This window comes from Phaenicophaeus curvirostris, chromosome 5 (genome assembly GCF_032191515.1).
Source record: "Phaenicophaeus curvirostris isolate KB17595 chromosome 5, BPBGC_Pcur_1.0, whole genome shotgun sequence".
NCBI classification, from domain to species: domain Eukaryota; kingdom Metazoa; phylum Chordata; class Aves; order Cuculiformes; family Cuculidae; genus Phaenicophaeus; species Phaenicophaeus curvirostris.
In genome coordinates, this window is record NC_091396.1 from 33091519 (window position 1) to 33114220 (window position 22702).

The 22702-nt window shown below is 41.2% G+C and overlaps 1 protein-coding gene across 2 annotated transcripts; it reads left to right on the forward strand.

The window, feature by feature from the left end:
* Positions 1–2275: 2275 nt before the first annotated feature.
* LOC138721270 (serine/arginine-rich splicing factor 5-like) lies at positions 2276–19409 on the forward strand. 2 transcript variants are annotated; one of them, XM_069858174.1, is made up of 8 exons: positions 2276–2410; positions 4357–4495; positions 8886–8956; positions 9752–9832; positions 11910–11982; positions 15833–15906; positions 16818–16928; positions 17891–19409. In XM_069858174.1, exons 2-8 carry the CDS (start codon positions 4370–4372, stop codon positions 18180–18182), a joined length of 828 nt encoding a protein of 275 aa, XP_069714275.1. In that variant the 5' UTR covers positions 2276–2410; positions 4357–4369; the 3' UTR covers positions 18183–19409. The 2 variants fall into 2 exon arrangements, with proteins under 2 accessions (XP_069714275.1, XP_069714276.1); XM_069858175.1 differs by having other exon boundaries at positions 11913–11982.
* Positions 19410–22702: the final 3293 nt, after the last annotated feature.

A 22702-nucleotide genomic window follows, 5' to 3' on the forward strand; every position in this document is an offset into this window, starting at 1 on the left:
CCTCTCCCAGCACTCCAACCCCTAGGTCTGCCCTTATGCCTGCTCTCCCTCGGTTACCTGCTCGGTATTGGCACAGCTTGAAGGAGAGGAGCCTCCCTCCTCCATGACCAGGGGCTCAGGCTGTGGTTAGGGCACTCCGTGGCAGGTGGGAGCCTGAGTCTTCAGTCTAAGGAAGACGGCAGAGCCAAACCTCTGGAGTGATTGTATTTTAAACAATAGGCCATTTTACAAAACGTAGCCATTGGTCTCGATATGTTTTTTGGAAGCTAAAGAAAAGATCAACTCCTAGTTAGTCCTTGCTAGTAACAGATGCTGGCACTTTTCTTTGAGACAACTCTGCATCCCAGTGGAACAAGGCTCTGGTTTCCCAGCTGCAGGCAGGTGCGTATGTAGTGAGCAGGCACAGGAGGTTAAGACCTGCACCACTGCTTCCTAGCAGCTCCTCACTCTCTTGCTAGCACACAGGCATTTTTGGTCCAGAGTCTGCCTCCCCCTGCATCCTATGCAAGACCTAACTCTGGGTCTTAGGTTCCTCTCAGTTAGGTGCTGCAACAAAGGCAAGAGAGAAATTATTGCCTCCAGCCAGAAGCAATCTGGACCACAGATCCCTGGCAGAGCAGAGACCTGAGCCCAGCTCTGTCACATTCCAGCCTAAGTGCTGCAGTCATCCTACAGCTATTTCAGGCTTTTTTTTCCAGGCCGTTCCCCCAAGTTCTTTAATTGCTGTCTGTCTTTTCTAGGAACCCTGTGGCTTTCTTTGTAGAGATTTGCCTCTGACCAAGGACGACTTTAAACTGCAGAGTTAAGAAAACATTTTATACCTTCTTTATTACTAAGTACACCACCGTCACTTCAATGAATAATTTCTCTACTTCTTGCTTGAATAGGGCATAATATCTGATCTGTGGCACTGAACCACAGCATCTTGCTTTCTGCCACAGAGAAAATAAAATGTCTTCTTCAGGGAAGCAAGAAAGCAGTTCATTTACCTCAGCAATAAACAGATTGTGCTTTTTAAGTATCCCAATTCCAGCTGAGTATTTGTTTACATTTGTAGGTGTGCAGTCAGGATGCTAATAGTTCCCAATGGGCTTCCAAATGGTCTTCTGAGAGACCAATCTTTGTGCGCAACCAAAATGACGAGCAAACTAAAATACAGCTCTACTAGGAAAGCTGATTTTGCACATGATAGCTTCCAGAAATGCTACCCACACACTAAAGGCAATGTTGCAGATTCTTCTAATGATATACTTCATTCCTTTTACCACCTGTGCAGAAGGTCTGCAATCAAGAACAGGTAAGTGGGACTCCAGCTCAGCTCAAGCACAACCAGAGCTGTGTTTCAGACACATAGCCACATTCCTTCTCACTGACACGACCCCAGAGGCTGCAGAGATGGAGGATAAAACTGAAAAAGCTTTAACCGGGCTTCCAGCATGACTTATCTTCATTATTGCCAGTAACTCAAATCCCTGATACTCCCATACCATTCCAAGACTGCCACCTAAGGAGCTTTTTTCTGCTTCTGAGCTTCTTATGCAGCAATTCAAGCACACAGGTACACAGAGACTCTGGTGCTACTCCCTTAACAGTTCAGCTCTTCTGCCTAGACAGAATTTGCATAGAAAGAGTCACAGAGCTGCCATTTTGAGTGTCCTGGACAGTCTTATCAAATAAAGAAAACTTAGGGGATTGGACCAGAAGATCTCAAGGCGCCTCTTCCAATCTAAATGAATCTGCTTTGGATATTGAACGTATAGGTTATCTTCATCCTAAACACTAATTACAGGGCAAGAAATCTGAATGACATCTGAATCTAACACGATGTCACACGTCCTTCCCAGGCGGACCTAGCGCTGCCTCGGGACCCCCATCCTCCCCGGACGGTCCCAGCACTGCCCCGGGACCCCCATCTCTTGAGCGCTCCCAGTGCTGTCCAGTCCGGTGCCCCGGGACCCCCATTCCCCCCGGGCGACCCCACCACTGCCCCGGGATCCCCATCCCCCCAGGCGGTCTCTGCGGTGCCCCAGGGCAGTCCTAGCGCTGCTCCCGGGACCCCCTGCCCTCGGGTCGTCCCAGCGGTGCCCCGGGACCCCCATTCCCCAGGACTCCCATTCCCAGCGCTGCCCAGTCCGGTAACCCGGGACCCCTCGCGCGGTCCTAGCGCCGCTCCCCCTCCCCGGACACGCCCCGCAAGGTCTGTCCCAGCGCCGCGCGGGCCGGGCCGGGCCGGTTTGGAGGTGGGGGAGGGGGGCGGCGCTAGGACCCAGCGGCGGTGCGCGCGGTGCATGCCGGGAGGCGGGTGCGCGCGCGGCGTTGCGGTCTCGCGCAGCAGCCTGGCAGCCATTGCCGCCGCGGCGGGGACAGAGCGGATCGACTCGCGGCCTGCAGCTCCCGGAGCTCCGTGACGGTGAGCGGCCGCCTTTCCCCCGGGGAGGATTTCTCGGCGCCGGGGGGGTCGGGGCTGGGGGGGAAGGGGCGAGTTGCGAGCGGGGTTGTGGCAGCCGGCGGTGGCGGGGTGGGGGCGGGCCGGGCCGCGGCGCGGGGTGGGGGTTGGGATCCGCCATGGCCTGAGGGCCGCGACCGAGGAGAGGCGCCTCCTGCCCGCGGGCGGCCCGCCTCCTGCGAGCGGGGAGCGATCAGGCGGCCTGGCGCCGGGGCCTTGTGTGAGGCCAGCGGCCCGGGCGGCCCCGGGCGGCGGCGCCAGCGGCGCGTCTGACGCTGTGACAGTTCCTCCGGCGGCCAGTCCCGCCCGCCCCGCGTTCGTTTCCTTCCGCGATTCTTCTCCCCATCTTGTTTTTCTAGAAGGAAAGCTGTCCGACAGCCGCGACGCCGTGTTTTAGTCTGTCGGATCTGCGTTGTTCCCGACCCGAACGCCGTTGCCCGAGTGACTGTTTTTACTGTGTTTTAAAGCACGTGCTTACGTAAGGCCGCCCTTCCCCTGCAGAGGCCCTTAATAGCCCGGCCGCTGGCTGCTCCGAGAGGGCGCTGAATCGGCCCTCCGAGCTGCGCTGCCGTGCGGGCATAAAAACGCAGGCGTGAGCACAAAGGACGGAGTGGTTACAAAGGGCAGCGTAGGCCCTTGTAGGAGAAACACAAAATCTTTCACGTGAGAGTGACTAAATAGCTATCACCTCAGGTCGTGGTTCACGGGCAGTTTAGGCTAGTCTAAGGAAGTGCTCTTGCACTTTACCCCCGCCCCATAAGAAGCCCTGTGCCCTGTCAAGGTTGGATGGGGCCTTGGGCAACCTGATCCTGTGGGAGGTGTCCCTGTCCATCACGGGAGGGTTGGAACTGGGTGATCTTCAAGGTCCCTTCCAACCCAAACTATTCTATGATTTTTCCAAACTTCTGGCACTTCTCTAATGGAGAGTGAGCCCGAGTAGAGAAGCTAATCAATAGAAACCTAATGGATGTTAAGACAGATGGCAAATCACACTAATTCAAAAAACTGCATCCAGGTTGTCTTGATCTACTTTCACAGCTGTTTATTTACTCTGTCTGCTTTACAGCTCAGTGTTGTAATATAACATCACATTGTACTTTCACTCCTTAGAGCCTTGATCCCTTGGGGGTTTTTTGTATGGCAGCAAGCTCACCAAGTGAGCCAAATAATTAATATTTTCCAGGTGCAAGAACTTAAAAAATTTTTTAATTACATAAGCTTGAAAAAGTGACATACTCAACATAGACAATGGAGTTCCATTAAATATCTCAAATTGTGTGTCCTGGACAAATAGATAATTTTAAAAATCTGAATATCTGAAATAGCCTTTGGTTTTGCCGTTGTTGAAATCTCATAATAACATCATGTTTCTTCTTCTTAACTTGATAGGCTGTTAGAATAAGGTATTTTATGGTTAGTGCAAATAAAAATAATTTGCTGATTGCTGTTTATCTTTTGAATGCTAATGTTCCTTTTATTGCAGCAGTTCGTTCAGGTGAAAGCAAAAGTCTGAGTGGTTTGTGTTGTTATTCCAATTATTAGCATAACAGTTATGTACTTCTTTTTAACTGTAGTTAGCCCAGTGAATTAATCTTGGAGTTTATAGAGTAGGGTTTTTAGTGTTTTGTGATACAAAAGCCTTATGAGTCTACAAAAACATTATTTTGAATACAAGAAATCTTTAAGTTGTATGACTGAAAAGGACAAAACTGGGAGTTATGTGGCTGGGAATCAGTAAGGCAGGATTTTCTCACTTCTCTGGCTGTAGAGAATTGTGGTTTTAACATGTATACCTGGAGGACAATAAAATCAAATCCTATTTAACCAGGGTTTTATGAGATGTAAATGTGATCTTAGTCACCTAATTTTAAGTTTGTTTATCTGATAAACAGTGCTGTTTTCTTTCTTAGCATCAACCTTAAGATGAGTGGCTGCCGTGTCTTCGTTGGACACTTGAGCTCACGTGCTCGGGAACGGGATGTGGAGAAGTTCTTCAAAGGATATGGACGCATACGAGAAATCCATCTAAAAAATGGATTCGGATTTGTGGTAAGTAATACTTCTTTTACCTTTCTTTTGCTTGCAGGTGTTAGGCATGCTAGGCTGATGGCAAGGAAGGGAAGATGCTTAACAAAATAATAGTTCCAGTGGGAGCAGAAAATATTAATAACAGAATCATAGAAACATTTGGATTGGGAGGGACCTTAAAGATCATCCAGTTCCAACCCCCCTGCCATGGGCAGGGACACCTCCCACTAGACCAGGCTGCCCAAGGCCCATCTAACCTGGCCTTGAACACCTCCAGGGATGGGGCAGCCACACCTTCCCTGGGCAACCTGTTCCAGTGCCTCACCACCCTCATCAGGAATAATTTCTTCCAAATGTCTAAACTAAATCTTCCCCCTTTCAATTTATAGCCATTCCCCATCACCCTATCACTACACGCCCTTGTAAAAAGTCCCTCCCCAGCTTTCTTGTAGGCCCCCTTCAGGTGCTGGAAAGTTGCTATAAGGTTTCCTCGGAGCCTTCTCTTCTTCAGGCAGAACAAGCCCAACTCTCTCAGCCTGTCCTAATATGGGAGATGCTCCAGCCCTCTGATTACCTTTGTAGCCCTCCTCTGGGCCCATTCCAACAGCTCCATATCCTCCTTATGTTGAGGATTCCAGAACTGGACACAGTACTCCAGGTGGGGTCTCACAAGAGTGGAGTAGAGTCAGAGAATCGCCTCCCTCGACTTGCTGGCCACTCTACTTTTGACACAGCCCAGGACGTGGTTGGCCTGGGCTGCGAACGCACATTGCCGGCTCATGTCAAGCTTCTCATCAATCAGCATCCCCAAGTCCTTCTCCACAGGGCTGCTTTCAGTCACATCATTCCCCATCCTGTACTGAAACCGAGGATTGCCCCGACCCAGGTGTAGGACCTTGCATTTGGCCTTGTTGAACCTCGTGAGGTTTGCACAGGCCCACTTCTACAGCTTGTCCAGATCCTTCTGGGTGACATCCTGTCCTTCTGGTATGATAACTGCACCACTCAGGTTGGTGTCATCTGCAAACTTGCAATCCCACTGTCTATATCATTGATAAAGATATTAAACAGCTCTGGGATTACAGTTTTGCCAGGTTGTGCTCAAAATCTAGGTAATACTCTAGCTACATTAAATGCCTTGTCTGATCATAGGCTTCCATAGATTTTTTTTTTTCCCTTATTTCTGAGGACAGTACAAATATCCTATTGTGGCATTGCAGAACTTGACAAAGTCTTGACCTGGAGAAAAGTGTATATATAGAACCGCTTAAATTCCTCTCTCAGTCCTAGTCTTTTCAGTCATATCTCTAGATAATGGCCTGGTTTAAAAGCAAAGTAGTTGGCTAAGGCAGCAGGTGTAATAGGTGCTTGCTGTTGGATTTGAGCAGCACAGCTTTTAATTCTTGTGCAGCTAAGGTTGGGCATAGTCACCATCAATATATTTTCATGGAGCGTATGTGTCTGTCAGACCATTAAATGAAATATACCATTAATCTCACCTTAGCTTCCTACCACAGCTTTTATAGCTCTGTGGTCCTGAACTGTTGTCCAGATTTTTATGGCTTCATTTTCCCAAGTTGACTCAGGATCAGCCTTTTTCTTACACTGTTGTCTCCCGAGAACTGAGAATTAGCTGTTCTACCACACTTAGCTGAAACTAGAAAGGTTGATACTGCCCTCGCATTATGCCCTTTGTTCCTCCAAGATCAGTCCCTTGGGGGAAGCTATGGGAAAGGAACAAAAAAACAGGCTTCACTTACTTCAGTTTCATACGAGTATTACTCCTTGTCTCCTACACATGCCGGTTCCTTGTTGCACTGCAGTATGAGCTACTTCTTGTTGACTGCCAGTAGGTAAATACCTGCCTCTTAAAGTCTGGAGGTAAATGGCCAATCTAGACATGAACCTGCCTTTATTTAGTGTGTGTTTTCCAATCGCTGCTATTTCTCAATCACCTTTCCCTGAGCATTCCTCTTTTTTCCTGGGCAGGGCTGTTGACTCATTCAGGAACAACTTCTGTTCAACTCCAGTACGTGAGTCAGCCAGCCCTCCTTCCTCTTTTCTCCAATTCCTAGGCAGAAGCATTTTCTTTTCAAAGCTAACTAATAAGCTTGAATAATTGTCCCATAACTGTCTAAAAAATTTAATTGTTGTTATGATGAATTTTTTCCTTACATCTGAACATAATTCCTCCCCTCCCTTTACCTGTCATGCCGTCACTGCACCCTCATGAAGGAACCACTTCTTTCATCTCTCTAACTGCGTTTTAGGTTTTGGAAGACTGGCTGGCTCCCCTCTGAGCTCCTTCTTCAGCCTAAACAAACACTGCACTCTCAACCTTTCTTTGTTATCCAACCTTCTGATCAGTTTTGGTGGCCCTCTGCTGGTCCTGCTTCCGTTCTTCGTTGTGTTTCTTGAGCTGGAAGGACTAAAACTAGACACTGTTCCAGGTGTGGCCTAACAAATGCCAAGCAGGGTGGAATAATCACATCCCCTGTTCTACTGGCTGTACTCTTACTTATGTAGCCAGGGAAACGGTTTGCTTTGATTGCAGCAAGGTCAAACTGCTGACTCACACTTATCTGACTTTCTTACAAGGATTTCCATGTCCTTTTCAGCAGAGTCACACTCCAGCTGCTCAGATCCCTGCCTATTCTGCTTAGAATTATTCTAGCTCAGATGCAGGACTTCATGTTTGTCTTCTGTTAAAACTTGAGATTGTTGTTGGCCTAATCTTGTCAGCCCATCAGGGTCTCTGTGTGGAGTTTTTTTCCTTCTGGTATATCTATTTCTCCTCCTACTTTGGTTTCAGCCACAAAACTGTTGAGGGTGTGCTCTGTCCTGTCATCTAGATTATCTGTAAGTAGATTGGATAGCATTACCCTTTGAGGTACCTCAGCTGTCCTGGACTGCCAGTTCATCTTTGGTTTTGTTTATTTAAAATACATATTTATAAAACCTCATAAAACCCCAAGTGGTTTAGATGGAACATTGTAGTGTTAAAAGCATTTTTCATTGCATTTGATCCGAGTAATGGTTTGATCTTTGAAACTAATTATATTTACTTAAATTTTGTAGATTTCAGTGCAAAATGTTTTTAAACTTCAGACCATAAAGCTAGTATGTAGAGCTAGGTAGACTTGCAGATATTCAGTTTGTTAGAAACTAGCTGAAATCATGGGAATTGTAGGTGATAACTATTGATACTCTTAAATGCTAGGCCTAAATGAATTTTGTCAAGATAATCTTTGCATCATTGTGCAAGGATGTGATGTTTCACTTTGTAGTGAAACGGATTTCAGTGCAGAAGGGGGAAGATTGCTTAAGCCAGTATTGCTTCTGAAAAGCTGTTTATAGTTATGCAAACACTTTCTTCAATTTGAGAAGCTTCTTCTCTGTTGTTTCTTGCTCTCAAGCTACAGTTCCACAATTTTTTTTCCCCATCCACATTATTGGTTCAAGCAGTCCCTGCCCAGCTCCTTGTTCTCACTGCTTCATTTCTTTTCTCTTTTCCTTTGCTTCACACAGTGTTACCACAGTTGTTCAGCCACATAATGAACATACTTGGGAAGCTTATCTAGTTGAAAAATTAACTTTGTGGGTTTTGCCCCACCTCCTGCTCAAAGTGTGCTCTTTTCATCTGGATTGGTTTCTTGACCTAGTTACCTGCGGAGCTGTACAAACAGCTTTGGCAAAAAAACAGTGAGCTGGATAGTGGGCAGAGGCTACTCGGACTGACTGAAGCAGCATTGCGGTCAAAAGCGAAGCAACAGATTCTGCTGCAAAAGTATATGGAGTTGCGTGTTACAACTGAGCCAGACCCACAGGGGGCCTGTGCTGAAGAGGGACTTGTGTTTCTTAATTTTCTTAGATGGGCACCTTTTCGCCAGACTAGCAAGCCGAGTTCATTCAGAAAAATTTCAGAAAGGCTTTTTTTTCTGGTTTATTCTTCTTTTGCCAATTCAGTAAGAATTGAATCGACCCTGGAACTCTTAAGAGGATCTGGGGAGTGCATAGCTTTCCTGTCTGTTTGCAGCTGATCAGCTTGTGCTTTTATATAGGGTTTCCCTGTATGCAGGGCTGTGTTTTAAACCGTGTGCTTTGAGGTACACCCCCCCCCCCAAGAAGATATTTCTGTAATTTAATTAATTAATTTTATATTGGTCCTGCAAATAGTTACACTGAAACAACTGAGGTTGGCAAAACAGTTTGCAGGGTGGAGAGAGGAGAAGTGGTTTTAATGGGAACATCTTGGCTTTTCAGTTGTAAGTGTACTAGAAATCTGCTTCCTTGTTCAAAATTCTGGCTGATACTTGCTGCAGAAATGTAAAATTTGTAAAGAAAAACAAGTTTCCTAGCATTTGAATAGACTATGATGGAAAATACCTTTTTATTCCTGTTTTCTTTCTAGGAATTTGAAGACCACAGGGATGCTGATGATGCGATTTATGAATTAAATGGTAAAGAGTTGTGTGATGAAAGGTGAGCATGGTACCATCATTTCCCTTAAGAACAGCAGAAGTACTTTGTATGTAAATACAGTGCATTAGCTTGGTCTCTGTCACCCGTTTCTTGTGGCTCTATGATGGGACACACCTTCCATAACTTTATCTGAAGAGGTTTGTTGGGATCCTGGCTACAGTCTTATATAAGGCAAAGAAAGTTTGGGACTGGAGGAGGGATGGTTTGGAGCAAGGCTGACTGTTTTCTTCACTTGCAGTTGTTTTTCCTTCAAAGCTAACTCAAGGTCTTGTCATTAGAAATGTTAGTAAAAGCCAAGTGAACTTATTTATTTGTTATTTATCTGTCTGTTGACTTCAGAAAATAACCTGATGATAGCCTTTTGTCATTTGCAGTGTTGCCCTTTGGTTTGCACCAGTGTGGACTATAGTCATTGTATGTTAATGTAATTTTTATTTTGATTGTGGAATCTGTGCTTATATCATTAGGTTATTGTTACTTATTTTGGTGCTCTCTTCCCTCTCTGTGATTACTCCTAGGCTCTGGTTGAATAAATGTAATTGCTTCAGTCTGAATAACAGACCGGTCACAATTTCCATGAAAGTCTGAGGGAGATGAGTGAGCCAAGAGAATGCCACTCTTCTGGCTCTTTAAGAAATGCTGGGGACTGTGTTTATAAATCCTTGCTTACAAGGGCAAGATAATTCTTGTTTGAGCACATGTGCTTTGAGCTGTGAAAAATTTAAGTCAGTGTCCAATACTTAAAGTTTGTGTTCTATTTTTTGCTTGCTTGTTTTGTTTTGTTCCTGTCATAAGGGTTACAATTGAGCCTGCTCGAGCCCGAAGAGGAAGGGGCAGATTTGCACAACGGTTCAGTTATTACCAGAGTGGATCTAGGTGGGTGATTTGTACTCGTTTCCTACAAACACAGTTAACTGAAGAACTGTATTGAAATATTGTTTTCCTCCTGTGGCTGGAGTGAGGAATCTACCTCTGTTTACTTGTGCAGCTTCACAGAAGAAATTTTATGTTCTCAAACGTTGGAGGTCCATTGCTATTATTTACCTCTTCTGGCTGAGAACGTGGATTTCAAAGCAGTTTAACTGACTCTCAGAGATTCACAAACCTATGTTCCCTCTCCATGTTGTAGGCGCTACATTGATCTTGCTGCCTGCTGTTGTGTAAATGACGTGAAGGAGTAATGCTGCATTTGGATTCACTATTTTTAGCACTAAATCAAGAAAAGTAGAGCTTCTCTATTGCGGCTTGTGTCATTAAACTGAGCTTACAGACTATGTAGAAGTATTGTAGAGCGCTACTTTGAGGTATTTACCATCTAACCAGGCTTTCATATTTCCAATTTTATCCTTATCAAAATGCTTACTTCAGCACAGCATACAAAAGGAACTGTATGTTAGACACAGTGCTAGGGCACTAGAAACAAGCACATGCAGAAGTGTTTAAATGCCATTTGACTAAGCTTCCTGATCGATCAGGTGCCTTGCAGAATGAGAGCCTCTGTCTGACAGTGGAATCTGAAAGATCGGATGTACCTCATATCTAGAATGCCTGTAGGGGACATACAGTATTTGTGGAATTGTTCACTCTCAGTGGTTTACACTAGTGGAAAACCTTGCACCAGTTTGCAGTGGATTTTGTGAAAATTCTGTAGGTTTGCATGCATTCCATCAAACAACTACACATTGCATCTTTGTACTTTGTATCTACCTGTGTTACGTAAATACGTAAGGACTAATTTACTCTGTAGAAACATTTATAGCTGTGGCCTTGGCAGAGTAGAGTTTGGAAGAAAGACAAAGGCTTGACTGACATAAACGTTGGTGTTTATTTCAAAGTCAGAATTGCTGCCAGTTACAAACCAGTGTCTGGAACATTAATTTGCATATGCAAGTATGATAATTGGATTATTTTTTCTTTAGTGGCAGTAACCTTGATGCGCTATAATTGGTCCGAGGTCCAGGCTAAAAGTGGACTTTTAAAGTAGGAAGTGTGATTGAAGGTCGTGGGCATCTGACGTTGTAGTCATGTTCATAACGTCAGACTGCCAGTGCCAGACAGGAAGAGACTGCGGTTTTCAGTAATGGAAAAATGAGACTCAGCCTGCCAGTTTGGGGACTCTGGGACCTCTGTTTAAATGCCTGGAAGATCTGGATGTTCTGAAAAAAATTGGGACACTTTGAGGTATGCACTGAAATGAAATTGCCTGTGCTTCAGTGTACAAATCAATGCGCACAATTTAGGATTATGTTTCTATGGGACAAGAAGATGAGAGTAATTTTGTCAAAGGTCAGTGTTCTTGAATCTTATAGTAATACAATGTAGTACTGTTTTTTAGAATCCTGCATTACTTACCAAAAGGCTGGTATACCTTTTTTTCATAGTTCTCAGATCCCTTTGGATTCAGAATGACTAGGATTGGGAATAGGAATGATCTGTAAGGCCAGGATTTTTTTCCAGATGTCTTACTTTTCCTTTCTGTATGAAAATTTTCAAGCCACATGTTCACTTTTGATGGGGTCTTTAATTTTTGATTAAATGAAAGCCACCAGCTTGCATTCAGGACCTGTCAACTGCCACACTTATTTCAGGGGAACCAGTTACCTTAGCTTTCATTTTGCTAAAATAAGAATATTTCTATCCACAAAAATATCTACTATAGGTCATGATGGCATTTATAAATATTAAGAAGTGGTTTAGAAGCATGGACTAAGATTCCTGTAAATTGTACCTTCTGTCTACCAGACACGAAGTAGAATTTATCCCACCAACTAAAAAAAAATTTTTTTTAATTGCCTGAATATCCTCCAGAACCAGGTGTGTGAACCAAGCCTGTCAAATGCCAAAATTAAACTAATTCTCTTCACCTTATTTTCATTCTTCTAGGCACTTCTAAAGTTCTAAATTCCTTATACTGTAGACTTTTTCCTTTTTTTTTCCCTCTGAACTCTTATAGCAGGTATGGACCTCCTATCCGTACTGAACACAGGATCATAGTTGAAAACCTTTCATCCCGTATCAGCTGGCAGGTGAGTTAACATCTTATCTTCTTTTTTTACACCTTATTTTCCTGCCCTGTAAGTAACATCGCTCTCAGCCTGGTTTCTTAATAAAACCATCATACTTAACCTGAATAAAAATATAAGCACAGAAGCTTCAATGATTGCTAAAAAATTTGTATTCAATGACTTACAGAAGTCTTTTGTTTCACAGCTGTGCAAATAGTTCTATAACTAGATTTTGTAGTTGGGAACTGATTCTTGCTTACTTGTGTTTATCAGCTGGTAAAACTTGTGAAGACTCTAATTATTGAAGCATAGCATCCATTGAAACTGTGTCATCCTTTTGTATTGTTACACCTGGAAGCGCATGCCTTTGTTTTGAGTGAAATTTGTGGTCTTTTCTTGTGTTTTGCTAAATATGTTTGTGACATGATGCATGATTGAGCAATCTTGTAGTACGTCACTCATAAAGGGAATCTTAAGAAAACTACTGCGTAACGGATGCTTACTGCAGGTATTTTTTAAAACCCCCAAACTGCTAGTAATCTGTCTTCTGAAGCTTTCTTGTCACCTTCCCCATTCTTTTCATCCCTTGCTAATGTTTTGCTAATTTTTGCCTGGCTTTTCACAGAATTAACTGTGTAATCAATTAATTTAGTTGTTTTCTATGGACTGTGGTGTACAGTCGATAGAAAGTTTACTTTTTAAAAGCATAGCAACAGATGTGCTTTACAAAAGGTGAGTGAATAGTGGAGTTTAGTCTTATTCATTAATCTCTATAGTCTTGGAATAAAGAGACTGTAATTAGTGTACTGCGAGATGCCGTAGAACGTGTTGAATGTTCAAAGCCTTGGTCTTGCAGCTAAATCCACATGAGGAGGCTGTTTGGCTTGCCTGGAGCTCCACTGATGGGTTTCGTAAGAGCTTGGGTACAGTCCACGTAGATAAACGGTTGAACTAGGTTTGTTTATCTTCTGCATGACAGGTTCAGTTGTAATTGTACAATTGTGTTAATTATTGAATAACTAAAAAAACAACTTCTGAATTGATGTGATGAGCAAGTGGATTTCATCTGAACATCTTCTGGGTGTGCTATGCAATTATGTATATGAAGAAATTGTTATAAAACACAGCGCTTGGAAATGGCAGTAGGGACCAAAGAAGTAAGCTAGAAGGAGTGTTAAAGATAGTAAATCCTATAATGCTGTTTAGCATTAAATTCTTAACTTGGGAAAAAGAAATCGGCATTTCTGTAACTTTCTTTTATTTGGGAATATTTATAATGGCCTTTTGTGTACTTACCATTCTAGGCTGAAGCCTGCCCAGCTCAGACTTCATACTGATTAATCTTTAGAATTCTAATTAAGCATTTTAATGATTCTCTTAAATATACGTTTAGTGCACTTAAGAGACTTCTTGATACCTGCATCAGCAGAAATTTGAAGCTAACATTCATATGCAAGCCTTACTTAGTTTTGAAGCTGTACTGCTTTGATACTGACTGTAGTGTTTTTACTATGCTATTTACACAACAGATTAAAATAGCTGATGCATTAACAGTAGTGGCACTATTTTTGCTTTGTAATTTCTGAGCTTCTAGTAAGCACAATCAATATGGACCCTTACTTTAAAACTTAGTCACATAATATTGTCTTTGGTGTGCACTTTGAGAACTTCTGTCTTCTTTAAAAGGTATTATGTTGGGATATTTAAAAAACAACCACAAATGAAATTAGTATTCAGATCAGTTTACTCAAATTGTTGACGATGTTGCTAATAGATAATCTCATATCTAAGCAGTAGGCAAGCTGTCAGAATTCTCATTTTAGGAAACATTTCTGCATGTTCAGAGCTTTTCAGCCACCTTCATTAGTTCTTCAGTATCATTGAGTTTTCAAGCAGTTGGGAAAAGTAGATCTGTGTTACATCAAGATTTAATTTTTGGTATGAGCTTTTCCTATTTACGGTTGTCCTACACCTTTTTTTTCCTTTGCTGCCAAGGACAGCAGGATATTCTTGTGCTCTTTAAGGTGAAACAGAACAGTAAACGTAGGATGAAATTTGACTGTTCCACTGGTTAAGTAAAAGCAGATAACTTCAAAACGTTGCCCTAATAACAGCAAATACTCCGTTGAGCTTTTATATTTTATAACACATGCACACTTACTGTCATTTGAGCAATAATGTTGGCAGCATAATAATGTTATTATTTCTTTTATTTTATTAGTGTTATTTATTGTTTATTGTTTATTATTTTATTTCTAACTATTATGAATGATATCTCATTATGGGGATCCTTAGGATTCAGCAAATAGTTCAGCAAGTCTGTGGGGCCCTCAGTTTTAGAGCTTGAAGTTACCGAATTAGAAAATAATTATGTAGAGTAACGTTTTCTAACTTCTTTCTGACTTACCAGTCCTGATCTGGTTAAGCTGTCATTGAATTTAGCACAGTCAAAATTTTGTTCTTTGTCTGTAAATAGGGACAAACATACTGAGGTTGAAATATTGTTTTTAATCGTGCTTTAGGACCCATTTTTCAGTTATTAAGGTTGCTTTGTGTTAAGCACATATGAAACAAAAAAAAATCTACTAGTTGGAATACACCATTTTTTAAAATAAAACTATTGAATTTTAATTAAAAGATTATATAAAACTAAGCCTTATATTCTGTGGCAAATGTTTAAAATTTTTCTTGGCTTTTTGTTTTGTGATCTTTTCTTCCTTAAGCATATTTCTAACCAAGTGCATTTTGAACCTCTTCTAACAACCCTGATTTGGTTAACCCTCATTTTTCTTATGTGGAGGAAAAAGAACCAAAGATTTGGGGGTTTTCTAGTGGCTGAAATTCTAGGGTTTGGCCTGTTCTGAATTTTCCTTTTGGTTCCTATGACACTCCTGTTTTTTGGAAATCTAGATCTTGGTTTGCCTGGGTTTGATCTCGATTGGCTAGCACAGATCATCCTCGGGTTCTTTAGCCACTTCTGGAGACTATGTCCAGTGCTTTCAGGGCCTCTGGTACCTCCGTGAAGCTTATTGCTATGAGCCATCACTCTGCCTTTCTCATGTAAGAGAGTTCCTCTTGGCCAGCTAGGTATTGGAGAAGCAACTCTTTGCTTAAGGTACCTTCTTGTATCGTCTGCCACTTGTGGCATGTCGCGGTAAGTAGTCTGGGTTTATAAAATAACCAGATACTCTTTGGTAAAAGTACTACTTTAACTTATACAAATGTTTAGCTTTTTAGTGACCTTTTACATTATTTGTTTGTACTTTATCCTATTGCTGAGCAAGTAATTTTACAGTGTCAACATGTTTAGCCTCTATTAAGTTAAATACCAAGGTGTCTATTGACAGGGCACTATAGTGGCACAGATATTCACTTGAAATATAAGAAATTTTTCCCTTTGTAAAATTATTAATTAGGTATTAATTACACCTTTTTGCTTTTAATTTTGCTGTTAAGCTGGGGGAGGTGAGCATATAGAGAGAATTTGTCTACATATATTGGATTGTCATTCAACTGGGGTGTTAGTCATGAAAATTTGTATTTAATATGATGTTGCTTTTCATCTGTTGTATTTCTGATTGCAGTTGGTATTTTAAGTGTTGCATTGTGTTTTCATAACAGCTAGTTTGGGGATTCAGGAATATTTTAAAACCAGTATTTTCTTTACTGTAGTTGTAAAAATTTCTATATGCAGCTGCAATTCCATAGGCTGTTTCAGATTTTTTTTTTTCTAAATTATACATATTTATAGATTAGAAAAATATAAAAACATTAAGATGTCTTAACAGAGAAAGTTTCAGAAGAACATTACTTACTACTAGGTGACTTATCTGTGTCCTGTTTAAGGTTAAAATGTTAACTTTTGCTGCAGGACTTGAAAGATGTCATGAGAAAGGCAGGGGAGGTCACCTTTGTGGATGCACACAGAAACAACAGGAATGAAGGGTAAGTTCATCTTGTATCTAGATCTTTATGGTAACTGAAACTGGTAAGGGTTAGGATTATCCCTGTAATATAAAAAAAAATGAAATTTAAATCTATGGTGTGGCTTAGACATGAAAATTTCTCCAATTAAAGAAAAACAACCCACAAACAAACTCAGTAAGTAGGAGTTCAGAAGTGTTATTAAACTCAGTCTGTGCTCTTTACCATGAAAACAGTGTATCAAAGCAGAAAGGGAAGGGAGAATACCTTTCAACAATTGAGTTCTGCTGTCTTTAAGTTAGAGTTATTTATGTATAATCATTTATGATCTGACTCCTGAAGCTAAAATACCTTGTCTGTGGCTGCTTTGCACTGGTTCAATAAAAGTTATGTGAAGTTAACGTAACCAGTCTCCATAGGAAATAACTAGCTACCTGCTCTCCATTCTTAATTCTGCTGCAGACTACGAAGCAGGAGAGTGGGAAGGTTGTATAGAGTGTCTGTGCTGGAAAAACAGTCCTCTAGGGCAACTGCAAGCAAATGCAACTTGGATTTTTTTTGAGGGGAAAACAAAGAAGGGATTTTTCTATTCACTGTTAAAAATCTAAATAGGGTGGGTGAGTCTGCAAGTTTATTTTGTTTCTCAGACAGCTTTAGTGTGCAGTTTTGTGGAGGACTGAAATATGTTTCCTCAGCTGGTGTAGCTTCCTGGATTTCCTCCATCTCATTGCATATGAGAGTTCTGCTAGTGTTTAAGATGATGTGAAAGCTATGGATGTCAAGGACTGTCATCTTTTCCTGTTAGCCAAGTTAAAGATTAGCTTTCAGAAAGTAAAACATCAAACTGTGAATCAACAGATTGAAAAAGATCCAAGCTTGTTCTCGCTTTTTCAGTTCCTCTGAAACTTTTTTTTTTTCCTGATGGTCTGCAGGGTGGTGGAATTTGCATCTTACAGTGATATGAAGAGTGCGCTGGAAAAACTGGATGGCACTGAGCTGAATGGACGCAGAATTAAACTGACTGAAGATCACAGAAGGCATAGGTATGTCACCTGACCTGATAAATTTCTGCTGAGGGCATGGATTTTGGGTAGCATTGATGCCAAAGTTTTATTACCTAATTCTTTGGCCTCAAGCTAAATATCACTGCACAGAACCACTTTCTAGCAACGTAAACAGATTTAGGTAAGAACTGACTTGCTGAAAACAGGGTAAATGGAATGCTTTTGAATTAGAGCAACAAGATTCTTTTTTTAAAGATAAAAATCGATGTTTAAATTAAAAGACTTCTAAAAATATATGAATTTTGGTATTAAAAGCCTTTTAATTTAATGGAAAGCTGCTTCACAGTCCTGTGAAATGTCTCTTAAATTGTGAAAGCCAACTTTTTCATGAGAATAAAAGAAAAACAGTTAGCTTGCTTGCATAATAAAAAGCAGTTCTGCCATTTGGTCATTAGAAAAACATGTTAGCTGCAGCTTTTTCATTGTCTCTCTTAAAAATAAATCAATTTCTCTTCATGAAAAAAGGGACACGCAACTAGAGGTGTTAAACTCCCAGGCCTTAGCGTGCTAGTATTCCATGCCTTTAGAGACTTTCAGTGTCTCGCAAGAAGCTCTTAACTAATTTACATGGGTGTTTCTAGAGAGAAGAAATAGCACAGGTACAAATTTTCTTTTGTGTGCTTTTCTTGATAACGGGCTAAAAATTTACTTGTCTCTTCCTGGCAGGGGTGGAGGGGAGATATCTTTTATTAGGCAGTTCATATTTTGCCAAGTTAGCAGAAAATGTCAAGGCTAGCAGTTCCTGCTAGACTTGGCCTAAGAAGATATTCTTGCAACAGAACATAACAAAAATCTAGCTCTGAAATAACTGAATGGTGTGCATAGCACATTCAGATGTTCACATGGATGTGATGTGCATATGAAGCAACTGAGAATTTAAATTGCATGTTTTAAATTTAGTTGGAGACGTGAGACTACAGCTTTTAATTATGTTTCTCTAGAAGCAGATCTCGATCAAGGAGTTATTCAAGGTCTCGCAGCAGGTCCAGGTCTACAGGATCTTCCAGATCGGACAGCCGGTCCAGGTCCAAGTCAAGATCAAGGTCCAGGTCCCGGTCCCGATCTCGATCCCGGTCCCGATCTCGATCCCGGTCCCGTTCTCGCAGTCGTACACCTAAAAAGAGTTACTCCCAGAAAAGGCACCGCTCCAGCTTGCCAGCTTCATCCCCATCTCCCTCTTCTTCTAAAAGAAAATCTCGTTCTAGGTCAAGCTCTGCTCATAGCCGTAGTTAACTTGCTTTTAGAGATGTATTAATGCATTTAATTTGATTCGAGTTTCTTGAAGACTTGAGACAAATTACACATGAGAGCTGAGAGGGGAAGAGTTAACATGATGAAAGGGTAACCTCCTCTTACATTGCCAAAGTGCCTGTCATCTAATAGGCCATCTCTGTGAGGAGGGCTGTCAGCTTTCTCCTTTCAGTGAAGTCTGGAGTGGGAAGTCTTTTTATTTTTTTTTCCCCTGCTATTAGTAAACATTTCTATCATAGATATATTATGTACACATAATGCTGAGGTAATGGGATGAGACAATACGCTGCTTTCCCCCCCTCTCTTGTCTCCCACTTTCCCCTCCACCTCCAAGGCCTTTGACTTCCAAAATACTACATTAGCTTTTGTCCTTGGTATTAATTCCGAGAACAGGAAGCATAGATTCTATTCCTTTAAGGTTACGTGGCTACTTTTCTGTGTGAGAATGAATGGACCAGCTGAATTTAGTTTAGAGTTCACTTTTTTCCCTGTTGCTTGGCTTAACAGGCTGTTTTAAGTTCCAGCTTTAAATGACCTTGATAATATGCTTAATTTGCAACAGACTTTCAGGAATACACATTGGTCAGTTAAATATTGCTCATTTGGATAGTGAATCAATACATTGTTAAGCAGTAATGAAACTTGGAATTTCCTGTTAAAATGAGATGTACCATCCAGATGTCAGGATTATTGGGAATTCATTATAATAATTTTCCAGTAACTCACTAGTATGTGGTATTGTATGTAGAGGCCTTATTTGACAGGTGACTCCATAAAACTGCACAGAAATGTCAATATGCATGTCCATGTTTTTGATGTTTATAAAAGTGACATAGCTTTCATACCCAAAAGTATGATACCGAATAATGTGTGTATGACTAGCAATAGTCTTGGTGGAAAGGAAGGTTATTTTAGTAATGGCAGCAGCGAAAAAATATCAGGAAAATTGTAGTCAGTTGTGACAGGAAAAGTTAATGGTGTTTTAAGTGTAAAGGGGATAATGTCTTTAAATCTCCTGAATGCACAACTGTTTTGACTAATAGAAATTTCCACTGCAAATACTGTTCATTCTTATAATTTGCAATTAGATTTTTTTAACTTCTGTATTGTTAAAGAAGGGAAACATTTTTTGAGAAATATGTAAATTAACCCCAAAGTCTTACATGTGTTTTAAATGTACCATTCCTAATAAAACCTTTTTCTGGCTTATCTTGCAGTTTTGTTTAGTAATGTTACTTTTGCTGTTGTTCATACAATCTTACAAACACGATCACAAGAAGTTTATTTGAAGGTATATCCTTATGAAAGCAGAAGCAAGCAAAATATAAACTAGAAACCAATTATGACACCTAAATAACCAGATGGTGACTAACAGGAGGGCAGGACAGGATTTTACTGTCATGGCCATCAGTGCGTTTTTGAGTGGATGGTAAATAGAAGTCTTTCTGCAGTACTAGCAGAAAGATTTGTGTGATACCTTCTTGCCCACCAGTTCAACAGCAGAACTAGCAACCGAGTGGACATAAGGACTGGAATCTTTTTATAGGTAAAATCATTTGTCGCTTTTGCAATATGGCTCCAAAGATTTATTATATTGCCCACACTACTTCTCTGGTGCTTCAAGGCTGACGCCCTTTCTAGAGCAACTTCTTGTGAATCATGTTCTTTGCATGTTTGGCTTGGTGATACCTGAATATATTCAGAAAGAACACAAGGAACAAACAGAAATCACTTCACCAAAGAATCCCAGGTATGACTGTTGGGTAAGCTAGGGTATGTTCAGCTGTGTTAATTGTCAGCATTGCCTGCATTGGTGATTTATGCTACCAAAAAGCTCCCCAAAACGTCCACTCCCTGTCCTAGTACCTTTGAAATAGGCATGTGCAATTCCAGAGATCTTGAGCGCTTCTGACCACAGCATGGTGACCCTGCGAATATAGAACTAATGTAGATTTTGTGAATGTTATTAATTCTTGATTCTTTATTGTAAAACAGCATTCCCCTTCCATGATTTTCAGTTAGCAGTGGCAATGGGTTAATACAGACCAAAGAACCAGCCTCCCCTTCACCCCTCCAACACCTCAAGGTTAGAAGCAAGTTTATAATCATGGCTGTGATGGCAACCATAAATACATACAGCATATTTCTGGACCTAAAACCTGGTCTATCCATAGATTTGTGTTGCTCTTAATACTGGTTAAAAATGAATTTCTGTAACTTACTTTTATTTGTATGATTGAGCTGATAGTGTTCTACACTAAACGTGTAGAAATATCTCTGACAGTGTTTCTTCTCTGTGCTGGCATAGTAGCAGTTTAAACATCTTTGCTAGCACAGCTGCAACCGAGTTAACTGTAATACTGGTTTCTAAATGTAGAAACAGGTAACTAAGGACTGCAGATTGCAGGCTGGTGGTACAAATGCAATGTGAAGCAATGGAAATGGACCTTTTACAAATTTGTTTTCATGTTTTTCAAGGTGGCAAGCAGTGGCTCTTTGTTCCTCTAGGACACACAGAAGTGTTTAGGTGAGAAAAAGGTGAGCTTTTCATGTACTACAAATATTAAATCTGAGATTTCTCTGGGGAAAGATTTATGGTACATGTGAATTTGTCGGCTTTTGGCAAGGGTAGGAATCTTCAGCATCTCAAAAGAGTTTTCTTAAAGGAGAGGCTGAGTCCTTGGTTACTCAGCTCCTACTTGTTTCTTTTGGTATATTGATTTTGGTGCCTGGAGAAATAATTGATTTTTGAAGTCCAAATTTTTGTTTCTTGTGCACGTGACTTTTTTCCATGTCAAAAATGTTTACACCCCTAAAAAACCACATGTAGGGGATAGGCAGAAGGGTGGTCTGATTTTGTCCCCCTCTCCCATTTCTTGCATGTCACCACGCTTTTCTTTTTTTGCTTCAAGAGGACAGACTTTGAATAGCAGATTGTATCAGGAAGCACTAACACGCTTTGAGCAGGTTTGAGAGCAGCGCAGCTCTGTTTGGCACATGGTAGAGTTGGAAATAAAAAATATATTTTTCATTGCAATTTGAAGTTTTGACCTTACCTGACACATAAAATGAGCTACAACTGTGTGCATGTAATCTGTTACTTTGATCAAGAATAACTCATTGTGCCACTTCTAAGTTGGTCATATCTGACCTCAACTTGGAGCAAACCCAATCTGAAATTTGTAGTTTTAGGGCACATGAGTTGGTGTAGAGGGGTTAAAAGGACAGTTCAACAGCCTGAGTAAAATACTTGCTTGGGGGCCAATGAGTGTCTTGAGAGGGTAGAATAGGGACTGGGGTAGGTAGAAGCCATGAAGTGGGGTGGGGGGAAGGACAACGGGGAGTTTGAGTCTTGACAGGTGCCAGTTTCAGTCTGGTCAGAGACTGGTATAGATAGACCACAGAAGGGAGTACAACCTTTATACTTATGACGACAGTTCAGATTCAGAGGTTTCCTCCAACACGTGATCTTGAGATAAACAAATTGGGAAATATGTGTTCTTGTTTTCCTTAAAAGTATTTGGTGTTTTGCTGAAGATTTTCCTTAAAAGTATTTGGTGTTTTGCTGAAGAGCAAAAGGTCTAAAAAAGCGTAAGATCTTATCTGTTCCTATGCAAAGACAGGTAGACTCTTTATGGAGAACATTAGTTCGGACAAGTTTCAGACTATATTAATGTATTTCTAAAACTAGATTATTTTTAAATAGAACCTTTTTAGACTGCATTGGAACAAATTATTTATCCATATCAGGTGCTTTAGTTCCAAATTTACAGAGCACAGAACATAAGCTCCACTTTAACATAACTGTGAATAGACTTCTTTAAAGTATTAAAGTCATACCTTTTAAAGGCAGCATGTTCCAGTATCTGATACTTCCCATGAGACAGCTGGGAATCATCCCTTCCAACTGGTAGAAAGCTGCTGCTTACAGACCTGCAAGGCTGAAAGGAACAAAGCACTGAAGTCTTGCTGCACCTGCAAGTAATTGTAGTCATTGCGCCTACCCTTAATTTTGCTAACCTGATCCTTGAAAAGCAGTTTTCACAAATTTCTTCTCAGCAAATGGAGGTGATGCAAGACAATTCAAATGTTGAATTTATATTAGATTCAAAGGTTCCACTTGTACCTTGGGGGTGCAGTTGGGCAATATGTCTAGACTGATCTAGCAGCTCCCTGCTGGCACAACAAGCTACCATCTCTCTGTCTGCTCCTTGTCTTGTGCTGGCTCTGATGCTCATCTGATCCTCTAAAAGCCAATTAAATTACATCACAAAAAGAGGGTACTTTGGATCTCCTGCAATGCTGCTTTTTCCAGTCCTCTCTGAGAGGGAGGAAGTGGAATTTTCAATCCCTTATGATCCTTATGTTTTCCTCCCTCACGAACACAGGTATCCTATTTTTCTGAGCTATGTGCTCCCATTCTGTTCTCCAGTCAGTCTCCAAACAGAACACCATCACTCCTTCGACCCAGGTTTTCTTGTGCTTCTCTTATCACAGGCCTT

What these genes read in the sequence shown, in the direction of transcription:
- LOC138721270 (XM_069858174.1), top strand. Translation starts at nt 4,370, where the DNA reads ATGAGTGGCTGCCGTGTCTTCGTTGGACACTTGAGCTCACGTGCTCGG. An exon ending in AAAGAGTTGTGTGATGAAAG is followed by an intron (nt 8,957 to 9,751) that starts GTGAGCATGGTA and finishes TCCTGTCATAAG; the next exon opens with GGTTACAATTGAGCCTGCTC. An exon ending in GAAGATCACAGAAGGCATAG is followed by an intron (nt 16,929 to 17,890) that starts GTATGTCACCTG and finishes ATGTTTCTCTAG; the next exon opens with AAGCAGATCTCGATCAAGGA.